Genomic DNA, 22035 nt, shown 5'->3' with positions numbered 1-22035 from the left:
CGTGTCTTTAAAGGGATCTATCTGAGATTTGTGTGACTGAATGTAAAGAGTCAAATTTCAACCACTGAAAATACAGCAATCCCCCATAGAGGAACTCATATGACCGCACAACAACTAAAGCAGTGGCGGGTACCTACCTTGCAAAAGTATTGACTGTTTCATTAAGGCCTATTCGCACTGCACTTAGAAGCGCACATTGACGAAACTGAACAGGAAGTCAGCTATTTTGGTGACCTTACATTTTGAAGCTTTTTTGCCTCCCAATTCAGGGAGAGCATGTTAATTCACTCTGAAAAATGTGGTGCACAGACCGTCTTGGAATCATTTATTTTCCCAGTGATTGAAGACTAATTAGCTTATTAGGTCCCTTAACATGCCTGAAAAACTCACCAATTTTTGCAAGCTTTTACATTTTAGTTGCCCAGAACATGACCCCTAAATCACTGAGGATTCAATGTTGGCACCCAAGAAAGAAAAATCAAACCCCAACACCAGGTTCACAATTCCACACAAAATTTATTGGAAATGTCTATCATGGCCAGGACACATGAAAAGGTCTCAAGGACTCATGACTAACACTGAACCTCAAGTTGGCCATTTGAGATTAATGAAGCAATTTTGGGTGACTTCCAGGGCATATACTTTGAATAACTCTAGCAGGGAAATGGCAGATAGACAAATCTTAAATAGAATGCTTTTTTTTTCCCTACACCTTCTAATTTTGTTGGCGCATGGTCTCAAACTTAGATCATTTCGATATTTTCAGCTTTAAGAGTTCTAAGGCTTGCATCATCCAGCATGGAAGGAGCTTCCTCCAAAAACTTGCCAATTGTGTGGTGAACATTACAAATTAACAGATTAAAACACATCTGGGCAGCGGGATACACAAAGCCCGAAAAATAGGAATTTATTTACAATCCTACCAGCTGTGGAAAAGATCCACAAACAGGACGCGTTGCAGAAGGAATTGTTAAAGATGCAGGCTGTGTGTAGAGGGATGTGCTGCTGTTCTAATTACTTATCCATGCGGATCGACTTAGAGTGCTTGCATCTTTTGTACGCAGCACACACACACACATCCAATAGTAAACCATTATAGGCTTTTTCTGTGCGGCTTGAAACACCCTTTGACTTTCCCTCGCTTGGCCCGCCATCACACGGGCGTTTGTTGTTGTTGTAGTCGTCAGACATTGTATATTCCCCACACTCGCTGGAGATAAGAGCGAGCAAGCAGCGGTAATCACTTTCCCTCTGCCATCAAGTGATTATTTGGCGGCTGAATGGCAACGTGAAATGGGATTATGTTCCGTTGCAACCGTAAAAATCTTCATGAGCGCTTTAGAGTAGTAGAACTGTAGTGGGGGTTCTCAAACCTTTTTGGTCAAGGGACCCCTTACAGAGTAAACATTTTCCAAGTAATCCCAACACCAATTAAACATACTGTAACTTAGTGCACTCCTAAACGTCATGGGTATAATTTATTTTTTTTTAATTTCACTTTTCATGGCCTACTTCATAGAAAGGAATGAACCAAATTCACTAGAATTCAATTCAGTGGTATTCTTTCAACGTCAGTAGTTGGCATGCACTGCTTCCACTAACAACATGAGTGTGGACAGGAGGAGCTAGTTTACAAAAGCACAGTTGGTGTTGTTGCCAACTTAGCCATGTGGTCGCTTTTCTGACTGCTATAGTTATTAAGCATGGACTGGTTACTGGTTTACCGCTGCTTTAAAAATTCATGATTTCAAAACGGCTACAGCTTCCCATCAACGATCTGATGTTTTTTGGGGGGGGTGGTGTCAGAGCAGGCCAAGTGACATGACCCCTCCCCCTGCCATTGTCGGTGTGAGCAGTCAGCAAACCTGATGACTCTTCCGCCGATACTAACCCAAGCCTAGCTCTCGTTACTATTTTATCCAAAAAGTGACTTTCCCCAGACCCCAAATTGAGCACAACTGTACCGTCGAGCGTCAAACTGTTGTGAGACGCTTTTAGGAGGCATGGAGCTTTTGCGTGGAGAGTGAGGCTGCGGATGCCAACAGTATTGTGTCAGGCTCTGTCTTCTAAAACAAATCGAGGCAGCTCTTCCTTCAGTGTGATAGACTGGAAGAGACAAGACATCACTTATTGATGAGCGTCGGTCGTTCAAGGAGAGATGCAGGCTTCCTTGGAGGAGACAGCCACGCAGCACCAACAGTGACACACAACAAGCCAGAAGCCAGCCACCTTCTCTTGCAATATTACAACAACTGTGCAGTATTCACCAGTTTAGTCAACCGCATACTTTGTGTCTCTTGGAAATGTTCTGTTTAAAACCTTACCTAGGAATGCAACCCCAATTTGAAACCCAAACCTTACACCATTACCCTGACCTGGAACCCGAACCAAACCCTGACATAAAACCCTCATTTGGAACCCTAACTCTGACTTGAAACCATATTTTAAAAACCTAACCCTGTCTTGAAATGCTAATTTGAAACCCTAACCATGATTTGAAACTGTAACCCTGGCTTGAAACCTTCATTTGCAACACTAACCAGACTTGAAACCCTACTTTGGAACCTTGGTTTGAAGCCCCCACTTTAAAACCCAAACCCTAAGTATGAAACCCAAACTATTGTTTTAGACGCAAAGTAAGACTTGAAACCTTAATTTGAAACCTCAGGCCTGGCTTGAAACCTCCCTTTGAAACCATAACCCTGGTTGAAACACTCATTTTAAAACCTGGTTTGAAACTGCACCCTAGATTTCAAACCGTAATTTGAAAACCTAAACCTGATATAACACCCTAACTCTTTTTTAAGAAACTAACCCAAGCTTGAAACCCTAACCCTAGCTTGAAACCCTCATTTTAAACCCTGGTTTGAAGCCCTAGACTTGAAACCTTATCCCATGTTTTCCCTTTCGACTCTCTCGCCACTCGCTTACAGAAGCCCAGGGGAGAGCGCCTCACTCCTTGATTTCCCCCCACATTTTCCAGCAGAGATGAGAGCTTTCTGGATCCCTGCGAGCAAAACAATACAGATGTGGAGTAAGAAGGGAAGCGCAAGCAGATTTGGCTGAGCTCAGCCGACCCTTGTGGAATAACAATGAGCTCGTCCGTTTCCTGCCGAAGCTTCACGTGATGATGAAGGGCGAGTGAGTCGGAGACGTTCGGTACCTGAGCATCGACGGCTGCGAAAAAACATCATCCTGAGATGATTCTTGATATCCGCACAGCAGTTCAGCTTATCGCCGCGTGCTCCCAGTTTGATCACCTTGGAAGAAAAAAACAAGCGTACAATAACCTCGCTGGGTGTCAGTCGGCGTTCTATGAAATGACGGCTGAATCTTTAAATATCACACAAGGCAGGAAAAGGCACTGCAGGGGTTTTCCAGGGCAATCTCTCAGCGTATGCTCGGCAAAATGTGAAGTCGGTGGCATCGAAGTGGCACCCATCTTCAAAGTGTAGTTATCTGTACTTTTACGAAGGGCGGAACGGGGCGGGGGGGTGATAATTTTTATGAATAAGTGCGGGGGGTCGCGGCCGGAAGGGTACCCAGGTCAAGGGTGGAGGGTCGCGGCCGGACCGGCAAAAAAGGGTCCAGTGCCCAGCTCTGCTTACCGTCAATAAAGTGTCCAGTCACCCCCAAATAACCATGGTTGCGAGTCGAGGTCCAGTGATCTGCGGTTATAGCAATACATTTGTCCGAATCCCCCACTAAAATATCAAGCTTGCTTTTTCTTTTTATCGTCATACATCTTGCTGATTTTAGTCATCACTGCAGTCCTGCACGGTGGTTTCTATGATGGCTCATTGGACGCTGTTTGCAACATCTCAATGAACCCCTTGTCTTCAACTATGTTGATCGGCCTGCAGTTCATCGCTATTCGCTTAGTAAGAACATTTGTCAGCCTGTTGGGCGCGGACTTGCTCATACGGGGGATGTTCTCGAGTTTAGTTTAGTGAAGAAATTTGCGATGGCTCGCTACATTAGCGTCTTTGTTGCTATCATTAGCTGTGGCTTTAGTCGTGGCTGGTTACATTGCATTTATGTGGTAGGCGATGAACTGCTTCTTTGGTAAGCAAACCCCTTCTTACAAAGAAGGCATGCAACTGCCTTTATCAATACATTTTTTAAATTTACCATTCATCAGACCAACAACCCTCACATGTTACTCCATTTTCACATCTTCTCTCTGCTTCTGAACTTGTCCTCCCACCTACGATAGGAGCCTATCAGGTTATGCCAAACACAATGACAGCCAATCAGTGTCCACTTCAGAGTGTGACACTGACCATTGTTTTTTAACAGCAACTCAAGGACAAGCCCCACACATTAAAATGCATACACGAACGTCTCCCGCAGTTTATGCGGCCTGAAAACGTTTTCACACGGTGCACTGGATGCTGTCTCAAACATCATCTAATTATCTGATTTCGGGATTGCAAAACCTTGCTTCACTGGGTTGTGTGGAAAAGACTGCTGAATAAATGGCGGCTCTCCTGGGACGTCTCTGATGAAACTTTGCTCGAAACAGGCCTACACTTCATTTAGTACACTAACACAAAACATACAACTCATTTGACATTGTTGAGTTTTTTAATCAAAAGGGAGAATTTATTATTTTTGCAGACTTGTTGATGTGGTTCCTGTATTGGATCCTATAAGAAACATTTTCCCTTGTGGAGGCAGCACTTCTTACACTACACCCAGTTGACAATTTCACTGAGAAAAAAGGGCTGCCTATCAGAAGCCGACGCGGCACATCCAGCATCACTCACGGCAACTCTGCATGCATTTGGACTTTGAGATGATGGCAGAGTCATACTTGAGAGATATGGATGTTTCTGCAGGATACTGTTTCAGGCAGTGTACTTTGCTTTAAAGTGGCTCTAGATCTTCACCTTGCCTAGCTGATCATGTCATGGGTGGAATAACTCAGTGTGGGGTCCGCTATTATGTATATTGCACTGTTTTCTAAACTGATTGTGAATTGCGAGGCAGAGGTGGGCAGGCACTCCAGAGTTACAATTATATTATTTATTCAAGCAATTAAAAAGTCAATTTTCACCAATATGTCTCACTTAATGGGTTTATCTTGGGCCATGCTAATCAACTTTGCTTGATTCCCACTTTATGTAAATAAGGGCTTCATTAAAAGCTCATATTCAATGTATTGTATTATGAAATTCAGCAGCAAAAATGTCCAAAATAACACTGCACTTGTGCCTTGGTCGACCATTTTAGTGAAGGAGACTCGCAATTGCTCAGTAAGCTGTACTAATTTTAGCCAAATTTGTCACTGAGGATAAAAAATAGAGATATGCCTGCCAATATTGTTATATTGTCTGTCTACAAGTGTTTCTGTACTGCTTGTGTTCAAACATCTGTTGCTGAAAGGGTTATAACAATGCAACTTCCATACTCATCTATGGCTAGTGGACTTTCAATAAGGCAACGTTATGTGGTTGTTTCAAATAGACAAGCAGTGATTCTCTCTCTCTTTTAATGTTTGGAATGTAATGTTTAGAATTGCGGGGTGCCCAAACTACGGCCCACAGTACAATACAGATGCATTATGATTTTTTGTCTGGCCATGCGATCAAGACTAATACACGCATACAACGTGCCATTCTATTCCACACTCTCATTCAGATTTTAGAATGTTGGTGCTAAATTGCCATTCCTTGTTAGCTGCGCGGAAGAAGCACGTCAACATTGAGCTAACAAGTTCAACTGGAATTGAAACAGTGAGTCAACAGATAAATGCACATAAGTACCTAATATTTAGCTAATGTACACAGCTGCAGCATATACATTTAATACATACATTGCCAAAACAGATGCAGCATGTTTTATGTAGACTGCTTAGATTAGATACATTTTCCTTGCTTGACCTTAAAATGCAGTGTTGTGTTTGTCATATATATTTTTTTCTTTCTAAAGAAAAACGACGTTGGGTGACCCCATCAATCAGCGTTCAGTAGCATTCTATAAGTGACTGCTGTATTGTTGTATTTTCTTGAGATTCTCAAAAACAACACGCTTGTGAAAAATAATATTTAAAAAAAAAATAGAAAAATAAAGATACTGGTTGAAAATAGCCCTTTGAGTAACTCATAGTAAAGTTCACGAACAGTAATAAGAACAGAGACATATGTTTTGTCTCCTCTCCTCATTTTTTTTTTGTTAAGAATCTGAATCGAGAATCGTTAGGAACCGGCATTGAATCAAAGAAGGAGAATCAGAATCATCCAAAATCAAACAATGCCCAACTCTAATTATTATTTATTTAGTGAATAGCATTATCATATATTACCTAACTTTATTTTTATCTGTGAAGAACCTAAAGAAGTTTATTTGGTTATTATTTATTTCACAAATCGTGTTATTTATTTCCTGACTTTTTTTCTGGAAAGAACCCAAAGAAGGTTATTTGTTTATTATTTATTTCTTAAATGGTGTTATTTATTTCATGAATAATGTAATTGTTTAGGGTTGGACTTTATTTTTCTGTGAAGATCTCGGAAAGGGTTATTAATTTTGTTTATGTGTGGCTTTCTGTAAAACAATAAATGTTTCGGCACCCCTACAATCCTCACACTTTTTTCTGTTACAAATCAACCCCCCGCATCAGAGAAGGAAAAAGTTATGTGGCCCTCACTGGAAAAGGTTTGGGGACTCCTGGTTAGGATGCACCATAAACTTCAACTATGAGAGACAATAAACAGCTTAAAGCCTCTGTTTTTGAAAAAGTTTTTGATTGTTCACTCACTGTTTGTCAAACTGCTGCTTGTTGTGAAGTGAGTTGAGTTGAGTTGAGTTGAGTTCGCTACCGTCATTTTACACTAGTATCTCAAATTTTTCACTAGCAAGTCAAAACAAAACAAAAATGGTCGAGCGACGGTTTGTGTCTCAAGTCAGGTCACTTTAAGTCACCATACAAGCAAGAAAAGATCTGGAATAGATTCACTTGACCCTTCAACACATTTATGCTATAAATCAGCATTTAATTATGTTCATGTGTACTCAAAGTGGACTACGTCACACTGTAGCCACTTCCTTGCATGAATGCATGGCGAGTAAACAAGTGCACGGAACACTCCGTTCGACGCTGCGAGGGGAAAGTGTCGTGCTCCCCTGCATACAAAACCAGCTAGACACATTTTATTATTTATTTTATTGTACTTTCTTATTATTCCCCGGCTGGACGTGCGATGCAAGCAATTTCCTGATGTAAGCAATCACAAATGAAGTGCATTAGAGTGTCTCCGGTGCGCTAATAGCATAAGTGGGCGCTCTCTCAGGTCCGTGTTGGCAAAATGGATTAGCTCCCGCATCCCTCACACAACCACACACACGCCACATAACTTTCTCTCTTTTTTAAGCAGTTCACAACCCATTTGGTTCGTTCCATTAACAAAATGAGTTTGCTGCATGGGAGGAGTTGAGGGATTTAATATCCCAGTCTGACGCAGTTGGAATAATGCAGGAATTGTTGCGGTTTGGATCGGTAAAAACGGACAAAATCGACCTGTGAGTCATTGTGTTCGACCATAGAAGGCAGGGGTTTGCGTATGTTTTGGGTCCACGGACCCTTTACAATAGAGACTTTTCTTTTTCATGAGCACTCATAATCCATAACACCAATTAAAAATAGATACTGTGTGTCCCTTAGGAATTAAAAAGTAGCCTATTTTCAAGAAGAAAGTAAATGTTATGGTTAGCGGCTTTTATTTTTCAGAGAAACATTTTATGAGAATAAAGTCATCATGGATAAACAGCATTAAGTTTGTAGGTATGCATTTTTTTAAATGAACCAACATAATTTAAAATGATTTGGATGACACCCAATCCACAGACCCCCGGGGAGCCTAAACCTCAGTTTGAGAACCACTTGTGTAAATCATCTGTGGAGGTCTGATTAGAAGCAATTTATTTTCACGAGGCACAGGGACACGTGCCAGAATCCAAACATCAGACAAGACCGTGGTTTAATTTGCAGAAAGATTTGGAAAGAATAGCAGCTCAGCACGGTGATACGCCGGTATCAATCTCCTCGGTCAAGTGGATTTTAATGGTGCACCTGGTATTTTTGCGTCATAATAACTTTTTTCCCCCATTCCCTCTCTGACAATTGAGACCAAACATATGAAGTTGGCAGAGAGGCTCCAGCACAACACGGGGTGAATAGTGCTCAAATGAATGTGCTGCAGTTTAAAAGTCCAACCATGAAAGCGTTGTCTGTGGGCTATTAAATTGTGTTTACAATCCCAAAGCTTCAGGTGGGTCAAAATGAGCTTTCCAGTGGGACACAAAGAGCATTTTCTCTTTTGTGCTCCTCATTGAATGATTGCTGTTGTCTTCCGAAGCAAGTCCACCTTGAAAAGCCTGCTTTTTACATCATGTCATTGGCAAGGTCGTATTTAGTCAAGAAAGAGCTCCATCGCCTGGGGTTAGGAAAACACTGTGGCTTCACTTTAAGTTACCATGCAGGCTGTTTTTTTTGTTGTTTCCATGGGTACAGCACACAATAAAAGACAGCCTTGACTCGCCGTCATACATGTCAACCATGCAAGCCTGTAGAAGTGTCCTGTGTCCTTTGTTCTTAATTCCAACGTCTTGTTCTGCGAATGCTGCAGGTTTATTCTTGCTTTGCTACACTGCATGAACACAACCTTCAAGGGGAAATATTATGGAAAATCGACTTTTTAATGGTTTGTAGACAAACAGTGGGGTCTCTGCAGTGCCTGCTCACCCATCAAGAGTGAAATTAAAAGGAAGAACATGTTTTCTTATATACCTATGAAAATGTGTCTGTGAGTGAGCTTTTCTGCATTTAATTTATATAATAATGGCCCCTACACCAACTTTTTCTGCCCATGGCATGATCAGTTGGGCTGGGTGTACATCCAGAGCCACTTTCAAGCAACACCATCTGAAACTTTATGATGCAAAATCTGCTATGTGGTTCCCCCTACTATGATGACGAAGCCAAAAGGTAAGGAGTTTACTGAGCGCTGAGTTGAATGGATAATAAGATTAGCATTAGCGAGCACCATATACTGAACTAGATTGCTTGATTAGGTTGTCAACATGGTGGCGGTAATGGGGCTACTTGTGTTTGGTAATGTGTCCATGTGCCACGTACGGACAATGTGGTGTAATAAGTGCTGCATCCTGTTATTGTAATCAAATCAAATCCAATTTTATTCATACAGCACATTTCAAACAGTGCAACACAGTGTGCTGTACAAAGATAAAAAAAAATCAATAGGGAAAAAAACAACAACACAAACATAGAAATATCCACCCCTCCCATTTTCACATACATACACATACACACCCAGATCAACACACCACCCACATGTACATAAATACACACAACGCATATTAAGTGACAGTGGAGAGCAGGGGTCTTCAATCCTGTTCCCCGAAGGCCGGTGTCCTACCTCTTTTCCATCTGTCCCTGCTGCAACACACACCTGATTCAAATGATCAGGATCATTATCCAGCTTCTGCAGACCTTTGGTGAATATCTGTAGCATGGAGTGATGGAAAACAGGCAGGACACCGGCCCTCGGGGAACAGGATTGAAGACTCCTGGTGTAGAGACATGGCAAGGCACTCAGATGAGGAAAAGAATCTGTGGGAGCCATCCACATCGAGAGGTGCCATAGTCCATGACCACAGAGGATGCCACCACAGAGACCACGCCAACACGGGCACACCGGCATAAAAATAATCTTGAGTTGTGTTTGATGAGCATAAGGACAGAGTACCATAAATACAGCTATCTCTGCAGTGTGACCCCCGTCGCTCTATTGTTTGTTTGGCAAAACCGACTCCCACTATCGCTGGCAAGGGATGACAGGACAGTCCGGGCAATGGAGTGATGGCTCCTCACGGGCTTATACTGTATATAATAAGTCCATGCATCCCCTGCATCTCTTTTCCAAAGGCTGCGCTGCTGCGTGGTGAAGCTCGTTAGGGAATTTGCCTCGTCTGACAACAAGAGTGACTGAGAGGTTCTGGGATGCCACGGTGTCGCTCTACAAGTTTTGTTTTTATGTCTAAATGAAGCTGTTGCGGCTTTTAACAACATTTAACAGAGTAGTTAAATGAATAAATAAGTGAACTGATAAAATATGAAAATAAATCATAAATAGATCAGCTAAAAGCTAAACTAACAAGTAAGTCTTGATCCTCCTTTTAAAAATATCAATAGTCTCTGCAGCCCTGATGCCGTCTGGCAGGCTGTTCCGGTGGCTCGGGCCGTAAAGACTGAATGTAGCCTCTCTATAACTTTCTGTTTGAGATTTGGAAACAATTAAAAGGCCAGTGCCAGAGGACGTCAGGGCCCGCGAGGGTCGATAAGATAAAAGCAAATCAGACAGATATGATGGCCCAAGACAGTTAAGACATTTAAAAATAAGTAAAATAACCTTAAAATCGATTCTGAAACACATGGGGAGCCATTGCACTGATCTTAAAACCGTTGTAATGTGCTTCTATGTCAGCACACGAGTTTATGGGCTCTGGAGTAGTTTTCAGTTCAAAACTCACTTTTTCAGAAGAACGAGAGCAGGGCATTGCTATAATGAATAAAGCGTGCACCAGCACCTCCGTGTTAGCTTCAAAGAGAAATGGGCGGACTCTGGCTGGTTCTTAAAATGGCGAAAACCTTCTTGGGTTATGTTCCTGTTTGTGGAATAAAATTAAGATCAGAGTCGAAAAAAATGCCCAGGTTCTTTACACATTGTGAATTTTTTAAGTCTTGTAGTTTTGGTAAGAGTTTTTCTATCCAATCACTAAAATCTCTTTTGTCCTGATTGAGCTGTAGGAAGTTCACTGTCATCCGCGACCAAGTATCTAAAATATAGTTAAAAAGAGGAGCAGTTGGCTCTGTGTCATCAAGAGACACAACTGTGCGTCATTTACATAACTGTGGGAGCTGATGCCATGCCTTCTAATGATGTCCCCAAGAGGAAGCATAAATAGATGAAAAAGAATTGGACCTAAAATTGACTCTTGGGGCACCCTACACTCAATTTCATGTGTTCTGACAGAGGCTCACTTTTGGTCCAAAGTCATCCGTAACACTTGTTGTATTTTAAGGGTAATATTTTAAGATTAGTTTGAAATATTATGTTTCGGGATCATACATCAGTTTGGGCATATTTAGGCTTTAAACTATTAACATAAGCAATTATAAAAGTTGTAGGGTCTGGCCTCATTTATTTGCTCTTTTATTTTTGCTATTTGCAGAAAACTCGGAAAATTTCAAACATTCCAACAGCTGTAACAAAATTCCCAACATATTCAAGATAAAATATAAAACATAAAACCCAGTCGAAATTAAAAAAAAAAAAAAAGTTATGAGAAACAGCAAGAAGGGCAAATAACATCAACTAATATTAAAAAAAATAAAGTGAATGTTTTGCCAATAATGTCTTAGGTGAGCATCTATTTTGACATGTCAGACAAATACAATATGAAATAGTATCGAAAAATTGATTAATCACAGTACTCGTTAATTGATTTCCAGCTCATCAGCTGATTTTGTTTTTAGCTATCTTTGCCAGTAAGTAACAAACAAATCCACCACTGCATTGACCTCTTCAGAATAGTGCTGAGGACAAAGAAAGGAAACTTTATTTGACAGGTTTTATTTTTTCCACAACTTTCTAATTTTAGGTGTCCCAGATTCCCGTGGAGGCCTGTGAGCAGTATGGAATGTGTGCAGAGTGCCTGAGCTCTGGGGACCCTCACTGCGGTTGGTGTGTACTGTACAACACGTGAGTCTGCATGCACACAAACACGCACGCACACTATGTCTAAGGGATTAAGGGTGCAAAATTGTTATTTAAAAAACAGCTAGTGAGTGGAACGTTATAAATAAGAGGAAGCATGTGATTTGTGCAGTTTGAGGCGAGAGCATTTTTTTTAGTGGCAGCCAAAGACAGGGAGGGCGAGGATTGTCTGCCATAGCCACACAACCCTCAAGCTCGGCCAACAATTGATTTTAACCCACATTGTGCCCCTTGCAAACAACAAAAGCACCCAACCAATCCTGGCCCTACACCATAGGTCACTAGTCCCTGCCCTAGGCCTTAGACCAACACCTTTTATCAACCCAAAACGCTAGACCACAGACGTCCGCTGTGGGCCTGGTCCCAGATGTTAGCTTTATTTGTCGCGCTAGACTCTAGTACTAGTCCTTGCCCATACCTTAAACCATGAGCCTTAGACCTAGTGCTCATCTTGGCCTAAAACAACAGCACTAGTCCAAGCTCTAATCTTTAGATCTATGGTGGTATGCCACAATACTTAATAATGTGAATAGAGGGCCTTGCCTCAACTGTGGTTGGGAAACACTGGTCTAGCCCTAGCCCTAGTCCTAAACCTTATCATGGTGATGGGCAACTGGTGGCATGTGAGCCGCATGCGGCCCTCGACCGCACTCTGTATGGCCCCTTGATAACGAACCGAGACCTTGGTATTATTACAAGGTCTAGACCTTAGACCCCTCGAGATTTTATTGTCGGGGACAACTAGGTTTGTGGTGGGCAGCAGGGAGGGGGGTTTGGGATTAGCTGGGCCATTACAATGGGACCTCAGCATACCCGCGGGAACATTTGGGATCCGACAGAGCCAGCTTATCTCTCTCATCTTAATTATGTGACCCCCAGGTTAGCTTGCATAATACCTCGATATGGAGCATGGGGGATTGAGGAGATTAAAAGCCTGTGTTTTGCAAGACGGCCCGCAATGTTTGAAGCTGACCTGAGTCGGGGGGATTTAGAACCGTTTCATGGTGATGTGTGTGTTTCTGTGAGCTCTATCTTGATGAGGATCGGCGTCACTTAAATTGCAGCTTTCAGATTTGTCGCATCACCACTAACCTTAGAGGAGAGAAGTTATGTTTTGTTTTAATCTAAATTAACTCGTTTTTCCCCCCGTTGCCTCCTGCCATGTCTAATTATATGAATTAATGCTGTCCACTTATCACTAAATTGCTCGGCCACCGTTCCGTTCCCTCAAGTGAGTTGTGATCCATCATTCGGCAGAACAAGGCCACTTTAACTTTCTGTCAATGTAATCTACTCTTTACCATGTCTCTGGTCTCTGAGCAATTCTCACATAGCCACTTTTGCACTACATGCGAGCAGCTAGTACGGTATGACTTCATAAATGCCCAGTTCTGACTCGTACATGCCCAGTTCTGATTCAATGTCTCTATCATATCATGTTTTCTGTCATTTTCCTTTGTATTTGCTTTTATTTTGCTTCCTTTTACTCAGTTGCCTGCAGCCACGTCAGAATTGCAAAAGAAAATGTGCTCTCAATTGCCTTACCTGGATGAATAAAGGTTAAATTTAAAAATTAATATATGTACACATCAAATGACATACAATATGGCTGTGTACATTGACAGAAGACATTAAACAACCTGTATTCACAGAAACCCAAATTGCATGTAAGCAACTCAACAACTGTCAACACCAGGCAGTGACAACACAGAAGTAAACAATACTATATAAATAATTTGAATATTCAATGTTGCATAGTGTTCAGATGGCCTGGTGTGAATATTGCCACCATTTTAATGCTTTTAATGATGGTATTGTCCACATTACTCAACCAGCCACCGGCTGTAATAATTTTGCTTATGAAATGATGGACAAGCTCTTACAGGGCTCAAGACTAAGTTCTCTTCTTGGAGAACAGTAGCCGCTAACCTAAACTTTTAGGGGCGGAAGTAGAAAATTCAGGAGAAGGAATATAAATAACAAATTGACTTGCAAAATGTATTTTCACATTTTTAATCCTTTTTACAGCACAATTTATTGGTCACACATGCGCGAGTAGATGAAAAATTAAGATGCACTGTCAAATTTTATGGGCAAACTACTACCATTTAGGGGCAGTCTGGAGCCCTGTCATATGTATGCACCATATTTATATCATACTTAATGCTTTTATAATTTTTGCTGTAGCTTAGATTGACACACTGGCATTGCTGCATTACATCCGATCTGTGCGTTTACACTGTACTTAAACTGGCAGATGTCCGACGCACATTGGATTTTTATTCAGATTTGAATGCAGCAGGATTCTGGTGGGAAGCTTTATGATTCCTTGTCTTTTTTTGCATTTTCGCTAGCATGATGACTGCCCCATTGTGCCATTCGAGAGCAAAACATTGGAATTTTGTCACTTGAACCATGTACTTTGATGAGAGTTGTCACGAGTTACAGTGAAGTGTAAGAGTTGTTGCACTTCAGTCAGGGTTTGTTACTTGAAAGTCAAGCCTCTTCAAAGCGTACCTGAGTGCTACACAGATGGCACCCAAGCCCCAAAAGACAGAGATGACACCCCACCCACCCCCCTGTCAACATGTCTCGAAAACAATCGATTGTGCCAGCTCAACACCGAGTTCTTTACACAACCAATCGCCCCAACCCATCCTGGCACTTGACCATAGACCTTGTCCTGGTTGCCAACCTTATACCTAACCTTAGACCTATTCTTCGCCCTACACCATCGTCTTAGATTAGTTCAATAGACCTTGGGTCTTAAGGCCCTGATACACCAAAACGACGTTCGCCAACAGTGATAGACGCTTACCCCGTGGCGTCTGGCCGGCTGTCGGCACGTCACGCTGGCAAAGCACACCGCAACGACAGACAGCGACGCTGACCATTAAAGTACCTTCTGCGCATGCATAAGATGGAATACCCTTCCATACCATCGGCGGCGGTAGTCACCATTTCTCATGGTTAGAAAACTCCAACCGGAAAGATGTTGGCCAGGGGCTGATTATAACAACGTAAACAATGCATTCGGCTCTATTCTTCGCTCACGATGAACTCCCACGCGAAGTGAAACCTCACGTTCTTGACACGGTATTGTGAAATACTTACTTTGTCAACCCTCGCTCTTGTACTTGTAAGAAGATTAAGGCAGCGGAGGCATACGCACTGTTTTTCCACCTTTGTCACTTCACGTTGGTGCTCCGCGAGCTGATTTGCTAGCAAACAGCCAATCAGAGTGACCAAATGTCACGACTGGCGACGCCGATTCAACAAACGCAAACGCCCCCAAGACGCTTACAGACGAGGTACGACACTACGATGGTGGCCACTACACCAATTAGACGGCGCTTGAAGACGCAATGACACTTAACGACCTCCGACGTCGGTTTGGTGTATCAGGGCCTTTAGACTTAGTCCTATTGGAGACCCTATGTAACAGATACAGTCCATGGCCTCATCCTACATCTTCATCTAGTCCAGGCCTTACAAATTAGGCCATCCTGGCCGAACATTTTACGTCTAGTCCTAGCCTTGGTCTTTGACTCCTAAGCATTCAGGCTTTACAATATAAAACTGGTCCTATATAGTAGTCCGTATTATTTATAGATGTTGGGCTTTAGACCTAGTCATAGTCCTGGCCAGAGATGTGCACTTTACCCTTTTTTGACAGTCCGTCCTCCATCCGTGACCTGGGTACCCTTCCGTCCTCGTCCTGCTGTCCTCATTCATAAAAATAATCGTTGTCCCAGCTTCATCCTTTTAAAGCGCCTCCCTCTTTACATTCCGTCAGTCCTTGTATACACAAAAGACAGGCTGGACATATTTCTGTCAGTCAGTGAAATGGCATCCTGAGTCCTGTGTTATAATCCATGTGTTGAACCACTAGAGGGCAGACTATGCCTGTGCAATGTGACTACTGGGAAGCACATGAAAAGTGTTGTGCAGGCAATTAATGAAGGTGGCTCAATGGTATTGCAGAAGAGAACAGTGGTCTTGCTTGTTAAAAGAATCCAACATAACACGTTCAGTCAGTACTTGACCCGGTTAGGGACGAATAGAGGGACGGACAAAAACCCACTTCTGTCCTTGCTTAGTCCGTCCTTTTTGAAAGACTCCTCATCCTCCGTCCATTCCCTGGGACGGAATGCCCATCTCTGGTCCTGGCCGTGAAATTTTAAAACTCGTCCTGCCTGGATCGAGATCTTAGAACTAAATCTAGTAACAGCTCAAGACTTTATTCCTTGTTGTCATTCCAGACCTTGGCCCCAGACCTTTTACTAGTCTGAGCCCTCGACTTAACAGTATTGCTGACGTTACAAATTAGTGGTTGGATGCTTGACTTTGACCCCTGTTGACAAATTCTGACAGTGTAGCCAATGAAATGGCAAGCTCCAAATAGTTTGAGTTGAAAACAGACTCTCGTGCTCAGGCAATGAGTACTTTCTTGGAGTAAACGTGTTGGTCTTGGACCAACATCCATGTGGTCATAAAGCAAAGTGCTTGCAAACTGATTCACTGCACCATCAAGTCATATTTAATCATTTAAGCACTTTAATTGATGGTTACATTTAGGGAGCGCTCACAGTCATGGTTATGAAATTTCCTCTTTGGAGCATTCTCATACGCTGGACTCTAAGGCTCCGTCTATAAATGAATGGACACCTGCTGAGGGGGCTGCTTGATGAGGACAATGGAACAAATGGCCCCCATCAGACAAAAGCTGATGAATAAAACAGCAACATGAAAAGAGAATTTTGTCGGCGGCACTTCAGCTGATGAGCGGTCACAGTCGGACACGGCTGCTCCTTGCAGCCTCCCTTGAGGAGCCCAGCCGCAACAGCGCTATCCCCGGCTTTTTATTCCAGCCCTCATATCGCGGTGTAATTACAGCAGAATCGTTTGAGCTTCTTGAGCACCCTTGGCACCACCTGAGAGCTTGTAAAGTGCCGCTTGCCCTCGGTTATGCACGTTAAAGATGTGACCATGTACATCCACAACGCATTACTCTCAGTGTGCCGATACAATTGAGCAGTCCAGCTGAGACTCTTGTTCTTTTTTCTTAAATGCCGTTCTTGTGTTTCAGTCTAAGTGGCCTCTTAACATCTGAAGCTGTTGAGAGGTGCCTCTTTCACAAGACTCTGGTTCACAACACAGCCTACTTCAACAAGTTAATGCATTAAAAACTGGTTAAAAAAACAACTCCATAAATTGTCCCTTGCCATTGTGTATCTTGCTTTGTCCTCGGGGGCACAACCGTGCTGGAACAGGCAAGGGTCTTCCCCAAACTGTTTCCAGGAAGAAGCATAACATTGTCCAAATGTCTTTTTAAGGGTTCAAAGTGATCAATCATGTCATCTTTTGACCATGCATATTTACAAGTAGCAATAACATCAACACCCTATGTTGGAACTTAACAGTAAAAATTAGACTGTTTACATTTTAAGGCATATTCACTATTCCTGAGGAGTCAAGTACACTGTTCTTATACAGATATTGTTCTATTTGTTGTACTCTTGAGTAAAAAATGTTTTTCTCTGTTCATCATCTTGTTCATTTTATTTGAAAAATTTACTTCATATGTTAGTAAAAAATGTTGACATACTCTCAAGTTAGCTTAGTTTTCAGTACAGATGCTTTAATTAAAACTGGCAATTGAAAAACAACTCGTGATAATAAGATTTGTATTCGTATTTTTTATATATATATAATCCCCCCACCCCCCACTTTCATCAGCAAAGGTGTTGCCGGTCCACGAAAAACATGTACTTGTATGAACCGATCCGTGTCGATAAAAAGGGAGGGCATCACTGATCTAGATGATGTATCAAATCATCTGCATTTTTTTGTTGGACAGGTGCTCGAGGAGGGATCGCTGTCCGAGGGCAGACGAGGCCTACCGCTTCAACACTGACATTGACCGCTGCGTGAAGGTCATTGCTCACCCGGATAGCATCGCCGTATCCGCACACAGCGTCCCAGTGAGTCTGCTTTGCATCCTCTCTCCCCGATACTACAGTATGTTGCCACATGAGTAATCTCAAATAACATCCACTCTGTTTGGGTGTGAACACGTACTTTCTATGACATCTACAGTAGTCTCCAGACAGAATTTTCAAGTACTATTTAGATTTTTGATGCAAGCAATAATCTTCACTTGTAGCTTGTGCAGATTACCTTAATCATATACAGTCCATTTTATAAACTCAAATACCAACTGCTGGAGATAATTTTAGCAGCGAACCAATTTCTTTCAATTTTTCAGCATCTTCGAGCCTGTCGCTTCACAATGAAGTCGATCTAATGTACAGCAAAATGAACTTATTGACTAATCATGGCGCATCCGCCCTTTTCTCAGCTGCTGCTGGAGGTGAACAATGTTCCGGACCTTTCAGCGGGAATCACCTGTTCCTTTGGGCAGCAGGCTATGGTTGAAGGCCACGTCAATGGCAACAGGGTCATGTGTCTGTCCCCGGCTGGGAAGGAGGTACCGCTTATACCAGAAGGACAAGGTGCGCTTGAATGAAGTATTTGCTGTTGAGTGAATAAGTACAGCCTTTTATTGAGGAGGTTGGCAATGAAAAATCTCAAATGCAGAGGAACGGTCTTAAGAAGACCACAACGTACCCCATCTAACATCTTCCAAATCTTAAATGTGACCATAAAAAATGTTTAACAGAGCAATCAGATTCCAATGATTGCTTGTAGTTTGGATGCATAATGCTTTCTTTTAAGTGCTCTGCAAAAAAAATAAAATAATAAATAACATAAAAAAACTCTAGGGTTGGAATTCGGTAGGAAGGTAAATTGGAAGCCCTCCAGAGCAGGAATGTTCACCCCTCAGCGTCCAGACTGCAAATGAATGGTGCTACTGGCCAATTTAACTTAATTTTGGTATCACTATTCACCTCAAAGCAGAACGGTTCATCACAGACATTATTTTTCGAAATAGAAGGGTCACAAGTAGATTTATATACAGGTACTTGTTTGTTTGTTTTATCTCACACTTGATGGGTGTCAACGTTTTGATCAATATGTCCTCTTTAAGATGCTACTCTCAAATGATAGTGCGGTAGCATCAACGCTTCACTTTCTCTCATTCTGTGGTGGTGATGTTGCAGCTTTTGAAGAAGCTTAACCAACTACTGAGTGTGTGTGTACGGCAAGTAATTTCAAGTAAGAGCAGACAAACTTTAATGGACTGTAAAAATGCTCACTGCAGTTCTCTTGGGAGTGTGTGCTTACGTGCGTATGTGAGTATAGAGCTGATAAACTGAAGTTAAAGTCTTGCTGAATCCACAGTTCCAAGTTGGAACACGATACCCGACCATGATATTAATACTAGAGACATGAACAAAAGACGGAGATTATTTTTTTGTTTAATATGCAAATAGTTTGTCCTCCGAGTGCAGTAATCCTCTCAAATTTTCACCTCACAGCAATACGCTCTTGCAGAAAGGCAGACACTAGGTAACTCTAAATAGCGAAGAGATAAGAAAGTACTTAACATTTTGTTTCTCGTTTGCCCCACACCCTCTCTCGGTCTCTCTTATTGTTCAGCCTATTTATCCGGCCTTCTCATCACCTCTTTTTGATGCAGATTTTCCAGATTTTGGGCTGGTTTGACAGGTCCAAGTGTCCATTAATGATTTAAAGCCTGTATGCCATGATTGTGTTTCCACTGATGAAACATGAATCAACCCACATGTATAGGCACCCAAATTGCACGTGAATAACTACCCAAACATTAACACCGGTGTTCAATAACACAGAAGCAAACAATCCATCAAGAAATATTACGAGGTATAGCCAATCTATGCTTTGATTCTGCACTCGCATTGGCAGATGTCCGATAGCCGTATTGAATTTCATTTGCATTTGGATTGCAAACTGAAGATTGATCTGATTCCATGTTTGCTTTCTATTTATGCTACCATGACTCAAATCCCAATTAGTCCACTTGAGAGAAAAAAACAACAACATTGTTTTCTAATTGTTACACTTGACGCAGGCAATGTAGTGTAAATCCAGCCTTAGATTGACGTTGTCTACCTCTCTCTCCTGTCAGACTGGGCCGGCGTGGAGTTGAGGTTGAATTCCAAGGAGACGGGTCAAATGGTGGCCAGCACGGAGGTGAAGTTCTACAATTGCAGCACACATCAAATGTGAGTCCGCGCACCTCTCCGTTCGCTTACTCGATGAGGAGAGTAGACAACCTCATTTAGGGCACTGATGCACTGATTATTGCTTAAGATGAGGCTCTTAGATAAACTCTTGAGCTAAATCATTCTGTCAGTTTCCATTTTAGTCAACATGATGCATTTGTCACAGCCTGTTTGTTCGGGATTTTAACCGCTTTACCATCTAACAGATTTAAATGGAAACAAACAGATAGTCATTGATGGTGAGAAAATAATCACAATAGTTTCAGGTCTCTAAATATAAAAATCATTTGATTAAATGCCATTTTTTTTTTGTAATCCAACTTTTGCTCTAGGCACAACCATTTGATAATTGTGTTTGTCGTAAAATAAGGGATAGCGTTAGCTGTGCCGGGTACCTGGAGGGCAGATGAAACAATGCAGTAATAAAAATAGGACTTTTCCCTGAAATGTTCACATTTTACCTTGCTAATAGACAATAAACACGGGGAGTGATTTGGCTTGGAGCTATAATGCAAACGGACCTGCATTAAGCATCATAAATGGCACCTTCAAACATCACTGAACCACACTACTTTACAAAGGACAAATGTTACGATATTAGGGTTAACCTGAAGGCAGATTGGGAAATAACTGCATTATCACTCCTGGTATGTAGGAAATTTTAAAATTCCAGAAAAAAAATACTTGGCATTACTTTTGCCCATTTCTTCTTTTTATGATGTAATTTTAAAATTATTTTTTTACTTCGCAAACACTCCCGCTCAAATGTAATGAACTAGCAGTAAATGCATAAAAACAATGCAGAAATACTTTATTTTTTTAAATTGTCCACTTGTTCCCATTATATTTCCTACATACCAGGTATATTGTAAATACACATGTTTTGTTTTTCTTGGAACCAAAATGGTTTTAAATCCGTTTTTATTGGGTTATTATAAAGTTATTGATAGTCAAGCAGACACATTTTCTTGGAAAATGGTTTTTTGATTTTGATGTAAGCAGTAGAAAATGGATGGATGGATTATGGCAATAAATAATGTATTACTTTGGGTCTCGAGGAGAAATAGCTTTTTTTATTTGCGCCTTAGGCAAAAATAAAAAAATCATAGGCCACTCTTTGAAATGCTCAGACACTATAATTTAACACTGGAAGATGATTGATAACTTTACAAGACTTTCCGTGACTTTTCATTGTCATGGTGCAGCATTAGAATATTTCATTGCACTTACTCTTCTCGGATATGATTTCACTTTATTTGCTGATTTTTGGCTAAAAGTCAGAAAGCCTCACGGTAAGATTCGTGCAGTCGCTGAAGTCACTCTAGTTAAAGAATAGTTACTTTCAGTTGTGTAGTGGTTCACACCTTTGAGTCCCCTTGATTGGTGCAGTCTGCCTTTTGACTCATTTATTCTGTATGTTACACAAGTAGCATTCTGAAGAATTGAAGATTGATGTTTAATCAATGTTGGTGCAACAATATTTTGTCAGCATTGAAGTTTGCGATTCAACGATGCTGTTGAATCTACAATGTATTTTGATTGAATTGAAAAATTTGAAAGGTCACTGTTTAATTAATGTTGAATCTCTGTTATCTACGTTTGCCCTTCTCTATTTTTCTACTTCAGCGGAGGGAGGTGGGAAGTGGGCATATTCTGAGGGGTACAGGCCTTTTTCAACCACAAAAAGTGTGTACTGTATCCCTCTCGCACTCTCACTCGCTCTCGCTCTCCATATATATATATTTTTTTACCACTTTTTTCTGACGTTTTCATTTCTTAACCATTTCCGCACAGTATTTTGATCTCTTCTAATACATTTTTGAATATTAAACATGTTTTCTGTCATAGGTTTTTCATATATTTAGGGAAAAGCTAACATTTTGTAGTGGACTAAGACAATGTTTTTGTTGCAGTGGGGTGGCATTGCTCAGTGGCAGAGTGGTCGTTTCCCAACCCGGAGGTTGTGGGTTCGATCCCCGGCCATGGTGACCATGTTGAAGTATCCTTGAGCAAGATACTTATTCCCCAGTTGCTCCTGATGCTGTGTCATTAGTAGGTAGATGAGA

The 22035-nt window shown here is 41.6% G+C and overlaps 1 protein-coding gene across 1 annotated transcript in view; it reads left to right on the top strand.

Moving 5' to 3' along the window:
• The window catches only part of LOC147141775 (plexin-A2-like), a 120130-nt gene that overhangs the window by 49294 nt on the left and 48801 nt on the right, over positions 1–22035 (top strand). Inside the window, exons 5-8 of the mRNA XM_086040361.1 lie at positions 11686–11786; positions 17662–17785; positions 18163–18316; positions 19873–19969. Coding sequence (XP_085896487.1) covers positions 11686–11786; positions 17662–17785; positions 18163–18316; positions 19873–19969 — 476 coding nt within the window. The remainder of the gene's footprint in view (positions 1–11685; positions 11787–17661; positions 17786–18162; positions 18317–19872; positions 19970–22035) is intronic.

This window comes from Filicampus tigris, chromosome 9 (assembly GCF_054856515.1).
Source record: "Filicampus tigris isolate MCC_2025a chromosome 9, RoL_Ftig_1.0, whole genome shotgun sequence".
NCBI lineage: Eukaryota > Metazoa > Chordata > Actinopteri > Syngnathiformes > Syngnathidae > Filicampus > Filicampus tigris.
This window is presented reverse-complemented; position numbering and strand designations above follow the sequence as displayed.